Source organism: Pseudonaja textilis, chromosome 5 (assembly GCF_049901715.1).
Source record: "Pseudonaja textilis isolate UNSWEBS1 chromosome 5, rPseTex1.2, whole genome shotgun sequence".
NCBI lineage: Eukaryota > Metazoa > Chordata > Lepidosauria > Squamata > Elapidae > Pseudonaja > Pseudonaja textilis.
Window position 1 is genome coordinate 34,534,141 of NC_141994.1, and position 6,182 is coordinate 34,540,322.

A 6,182-nucleotide genomic window follows, 5' to 3' on the forward strand; every position below is an offset into this window, starting at 1 on the left:
GACAACCAGAATATTCAATTAAGCTGACAAAAATAAATGTAACATAGTTTAAATATTCAATTGGACATTATTATGTATGGGTTTATTTAAATATCTGTTCAAAGAAAAATAATTTTGATTATAAGTGGTATGAAAAATATTGCGTAAGACATGACCCCTCCAAAAAATGATAGGAAATATTGGTAAAATTATCTAATTAAGTACTTTAAGAAATTATATATAAAACAATGTGATAAGGAGTTTGCAAACAGAAAAACATAAATCAAGTAAAACCACAGTAAGAAATATTATAGGCTAGGGACAAATTTAAATGAAGAAGTGCAATGAGTTGTCTTTAGTATGCTTCTTCCAACAAATTTCATATAAAAAAGAACATAACTTTTTAATAATATTATTCTGGTAAGTCACTCAATTATGATTTTCTGCTTGTGAAGTAAGGATATGAAAACTGGTATAACTCAGGGGTGTGTCACATGCTGGCCACGCCCACACCCGGTTTAATGAAGAGGAAAAAGTCCCAATATGTCAGTGACGACAAGTTTGACACTCCTGGTATAACTGATTACTACTGATTACAATGTAAAATACCACAAGTTAGATGACTGTTGAATAAACAAAACAATCCAGAACTTTAATTCAAAGCCACTGCTTTCTTTGGAGTGGGTTATTCTCATTATTTAGAATATTAGTACAATGCTTCAATATAGCAAGATACATTTCATACATTCATTTCATAACAGCCTTCCACGTTTTGAGATGAAAACTGTTGCAAAGCAGTATGTAAAAGCTATATGAAAAGTTTGTATCTTGGTAAATTCTTCATCATTCTGTTTTCTTCTTGCTTCAGTTTCTTCCTCCCTCTACAGCAGCATATACAATTCACCAAAGCAAGTATTTTCTACACTCATTATCACTTGGATGATCTACATTCAGAAGTAACCTGAAAACTTAATATCCCCACTAATAAATATACATACAAATAAAATGTAGTGGAATTTTAAAACTGACAGTGCGAGATATGTCTTTTGAGGTCAAATATGCCTTTCCTAAGTTTAAGCAGTAGCCCAAACCCAGAACAGCTGAAGTACTTCTCTAAAGCAACCACAGATGATGTCAAAACTGGACAAAATCCAGGGGCTGAACTGATGCTCTTGTACTCGTCCTCCTCTACTTGGCCAGCCTTTGATCACTGTTCCTCTTACTTCCAGAAGCGCCTCTTGAATTTGATCTATAACAACACACACAAAATATGATCTGAGTAACACAGCAGCATTCTGTGCTTGCAAATTACAAACAAACCTATTGCTTGTTCTTTTAAATGCAATACTGCTGACGAAATGAAAAGTTTCTCCTTCACAATATTTTCAAAAAAAAAAGAGCATGTTAGCAAACATCTTGCAACAAATTGCATAAGTCGTCTTAAACTTTAGTTAAGACTCTCACTGCTCTCAACACATCCCTATTACAATACTGTAAAGCACACAATCACCAACTGGTTTGGGTCTCATTGCTGGGAAGTCACAGATGATTACGTGCCAGTCACCAGAAAACTCTAATTTACAGAGAACATATTCGTAATTGCTGCTTTACATGAACAGGTTGCCATCCCAGATGAGAGACCATTCATGTAACATACTGAATTAATTAATCTCTCATTCTTTCTACTCATTTTTCAACCCTAAGGTTTCGGGGGGAATTATTTGTAGGTGAAAAAAAAATCCAAGTAAAGATTTGGTATTGTATGAAGCAGGGGAGAGGGGAATCAAGGAATCACAAACAGGACCCCTCTCTTTCCTTACCCCAGTGCCTGAATTCAACAGTATCCATAGTACATACAGACCATAATGGAGCCTGCCAATCATAGCTATAAATCATAAATTGGATCACCCTCTGACTGACCTGATTTTGCTACCTTTTTTGAAGTGGTTAACAGAACACCATGGTTACAAAGCAAACATTGTGGTCATTAAGTGAATCCATTGTTTGCTATGGAACACTTTTGCCAAAAACTGAAAATGCTGTTTTTCAGCATGAACATCACAAACCATGGTCACATGACCGCAAGACACAGCAAATGGCCATAAATGTAGGCCAGTTGCCAAGCACCATGTGACTATGTGGAGAGGGGGGAACCAATGGAACTTTGGAACCAGGTTGTAAATACCATTTGGGTGCTTTGGCGTAACTTTGACTGGTTGTTAAACACCAGGTTATAAGTCAAGGACTACCTGTATACTGCAAGAGGATCACAAGAAGCTGATTAAGAATTGAATTATTCAGTTTAGTTTTAAACACAAGAATCTGCAAAAGACAGTTATCCAATTTTCCAGCAAATGCAGTCCTTGTAACTCCTTACTTTTTGCAGGATACCAAACCAGGGCTTGTAGGAAAAGATATAAAGTCCATGCAGGGCCATTTTCCCCCCACGTGCTCTTATTATTACCCCACATGCCTCTGCATATGTACGGAGTATATGTAAGAAAGCTCCTACACGTGAAGATCAGGGACAAAATGGTCTCGGGTGAGTGGAGTCTCTCCTTCCCCAGGTGTCGGTCGGAAAAGCAGCAGCTGCACAGCAAAGGTGGGCGCTCCTGCGGAACAAAAGAGGCTTCGAGCTGCTGCCGCGCTTCGCTTGTTTGTTTTGTGAGAAGCTCCCCTCCGAGGGAGCGGGGAGAGCTGGAAGGGGGAGAGGCGGGGTGGGGGAGAGAAGCTCCCCCACCCCAGCGCCCTTAAGTGGCCGAGGCCAAGTGCGGCGACTGCGGGCACAAGGCGGGAAGCGGGCAAAGCGAGTATACCTGTCGGGGCGGCCCGTCTAAGCGGAGTTGGAGGCGCTCCGGAGGCGGGGTCCGAGCTGCTGGACGAGGAGGTGTTGCTGCTTCTGCCGGGTCGACCTGACCGCCAGGATGGCCTGCCGGTTTTTGTACTGCACGAGTTGCAGCGTGATCTCGGCGTTCCAGCCTTGATCCTGCGGGCACCGAAAGTCGATCTCCTTCCCCTCGGCCATCACTACCGTGAAATACATGTACTTGCCCTTCCGTTCCACGCAGTCCACCGTCTTCATGGTGGAGAAGGGCAACTGCTTGATCTTGGCGGCGGCCACCGCCCTCTCTCCGTTGGCAGGAGAAGAAGTCGCCGCCGCCACCGCCGGCGGCTCCTGCTTGGGCGGGATAAGCAGAAGCCCTTCCTCGGTGAGGATGCAACGCTTCTTCTTCCAGAGCTGCAGCAAGCCGTCGCTGCGTTTCTCCAGCACGCCCTCTTTCACCGGCTTGCCGCCGCTCTCCAGCATCCTCCCGCCGCCGCCGCCGCCGCCGCCAAAAACTTCCGAAAGGAGTGAAAAGAAAACGCGCTCCTGACAAGCGGCGCACAGATGAGCGGGATTTCCCGGGACGCGCCGGAAAGGCTTCGCCTTCTGCCGAACGACGGCCAGCGTTAGCCGCGCGGCTTCTGGTCCCGCCGCCGGTCTTTCCTCAGAACCGCTGGAGGAAGCGCCTTCCGTCCCCCTCCTGTTGTTTTTGAAAGCGGCTTTCTCATCTCAGCGGCACAAGGTTTTGGGGAGGGGGGGCGGGGCGAAGGAAAGGCGGGGCGGGGCCTGCCGAGGAGGTTGGCCGAGGAAAGCCCGGCCGTTTCGTCCCCGCCTACCCGGCTCGTGGCTCCTTTCTCCTTTCTCCTTCTGCCCTCGGAAGGAGGTTCCCAGTCTCAACAGCGCCAAAGAACAAAGCCTTCCTCCGGTGGAAGCCGTGCCGTTCTCACTCCTGGAACTCAGGAGGCCCCTCCGGCCAACTTGAGGCTGGAGAAAGGCCACTTTTGAGCTATCACTGACAGCGGCAGGGTGGCGTCTTCAGGGATGCCTGAACCCAACACGGAAAACCTTCTTCCCCGTTTATTGGTTTGTGTTTGTGTTGTAATTATGAGAAGTGCCTAATGTGATAAAAACAAACCCAATCCTTGCCTGCTACTTGGATGTCATTCATACGAGCTAAAAAGCATCCACTATATAGGATTCAAAACCTAAAATGAACATTTACTTCCATTTCTATTATAGACTAACAGCCAAGTTATTTCACACTTGGTAATAAATTATAGCATACACACAGCAGTGCTATGCAGCATACACATAAGTTATTTAAGGGGAAAGAGACTTTACTCATTATTGTTTAGAAGTCTACAATTGCAAAATGCTCATCACTGCTACCTTTGATGCTAAAACAATTCCCATTGCTGATGAAATAGACAATCTTCCTAGTTCTATAAATATGCAATATACTTATTTTGTATTTATTTTGCCTGAACATCAAAATAAAGTCCTGAGAAACAAAACTGTATGTACCTCAGTAGGATAAGATTACATTTCAGAATGCTGATGTAAGAATCTCCAGGCTTTAAAATTTCCCTACTTGTTTCCTCACTCTCAGTAATGCCATCTTCCCCTGAAAATGGGCCCATTTTATTCACTGATGGGTTATTCGGAAAAAACTAATTAGTGTAGATTAAAAATGCCATAGCTGAGCAGCCATATTCTAGAGGACATGTATAATAAGGTCATATTAGTAGTACTTAATCTGGATGAATTATCTAGTCATTTCGCAACCTAAACAAGCTCAGAACCAGAGTATAAACCTCTTCTTTCTCTTTCCAATTACTAATTCAATATCTAAAACTTTCCTCTTATGCCAAGTATATGAAATATTTTGAGAAGAATTTTTGGAAACAGAACCTATGAAGTTACCCTTTGCCAACATCTGTTCTATAGTTGTAACAATAGCCCATGATTGAAATAGGAAAATATCCTCCTCAAATCATTTCTGCCATCTAGTTGGCCCATTACTTCAAAATTGTCTTTTAATAAAGACCTACAGTAGCTGGACACAAATCATTCATTTGCTCTGTACTACATAGAAAATAAAGATTATTAACCAATGAAATTCTTCATGGAAAAAATAGGCTTTTAACAGATTTCTAAAAACTAAAGATTCTAGAAAGAAGTGGTAGCTAAGCAGAAAAGCTGCTAAAAGAGAAATGCGGATCACAGTACTGTAATTGAGTGCATAATTCAGAGAATTTTTTTAAAATGAAGAAATATTGAGGATAAGAAATCAGTATAGTTTGAAATAGAAATCACGTGCTCCAAGTAACATGATTATTTTATAGCAGCAGAATCCAGGACAATTATAATGCTGGGTTCAGGCGGATTTTCACAGAAAAAGCCCAGAAATGGTTAAAGACATGAGATTACTGGAATTTATTTGTGAGTTTCTGCAAAATAAAGGGCTATATTTTGGCTTTGTTAACTACAGGGAGAAAAGGGAAGGGAAGAAATAAAAGATAACACATTGCTACTTACATATGGATGGAGGCATCTGAGTATTTGCTGTTTTTACCTATCATTTAACTACATAAATAGCACAGCTGAGATTTCCAAACAAATCTTGAACCCAATTCTTGTGTCTTGAAACTCTTGTGTAAATATATTTATTTAAAAATATTTTATGGTGTGTGTGAGAGAGAGAGGGGGTGGAGGGGAAGGAAACCATAAGAACATTGCTTGTTTTTATGGGAAGCTCCTAGATTTAAAAATATAGATACCCAAGCCTGCAAACAGAATTGGGTACACTTATCCAAATTTCCTTACAGATCTTATCTTTTATTATGGCATATATTTGAAAGCCTTTGGTTATTCATTTTTAATAACCTTTTTGGAAATATAAAAAAGCTTTGACTTATTTGACTTATGCTCGCTCTTAGTTCCATTTTACCATTTACTATTTTCTTGAATTTATGTGCCTATTCTTTCTGCACGCAGTCTGTCCTCTTTCCCCATGTAACTTTTTGTGTTTTGGCTTCCCATTGTGTTTTGGCTTCCCATTAAAATCAGAAACCATTATAAACCATCAAGGTCAGCAACAACAGATTTCAATAATGTGGCTAACTTGGGGTATATGTTCCATCCTGCATCTCAATATTGGGCCAATGTAAAATTCTGTTTCATGACTTCCCATTCCCGTGCTTCAACAGGCTGGAAACAGTATTAAGAATTCTTGTGGAGGTAGACAACCTTGTTTGCATCGGTTTGCGACCACATTCATTGCATACCAAAAGATCCCTGGTCTCCTCAGAGATGCTACCAGATGTTTACAAACAAATATCAAATGCTGAACTGACAATCTGGAAAACTAGATTCAAAT

At 41.5% G+C, this 6,182-nt stretch overlaps 1 protein-coding gene across 3 annotated transcripts; it reads right to left on the reverse strand.

The window, feature by feature from the left end:
- Positions 1-610: 610 nt before the first annotated feature.
- Positions 611-3,564, reverse strand: PHLDA1 (pleckstrin homology like domain family A member 1). 3 transcript variants are annotated; one of them, XR_015743824.1, is made up of 3 exons: positions 2,796-3,564; positions 2,492-2,591; positions 611-1,228 (listed from the first exon to the last, which is right to left on the reverse strand). XR_015743824.1 is itself a non-coding variant. In XM_026699349.2 (2 exons), exon 1 carries the CDS (start codon positions 3,284-3,286, stop codon positions 2,813-2,815), a length of 474 nt encoding a protein of 157 aa, XP_026555134.1. In that variant the 5' UTR covers positions 3,287-3,563; the 3' UTR covers positions 611-1,228; positions 2,796-2,812. The 3 variants fall into 3 exon arrangements, 1 of the variants encoding a protein (XP_026555134.1); XR_015743825.1 differs by having other exon boundaries at positions 2,444-2,591; XM_026699349.2 differs by lacking the exon at positions 2,492-2,591 and having other exon boundaries at positions 2,796-3,563.
- Positions 3,565-6,182: the final 2,618 nt, after the last annotated feature.

Bases quoted from the DNA above. Each gene is read 5' to 3' on its own strand.
- PHLDA1 (XM_026699349.2), bottom strand. From the start codon at position 3,286: ATGCTGGAGAGCGGCGGCAAGCCGGTGAAAGAGGGCGTGCTGGAGAAA.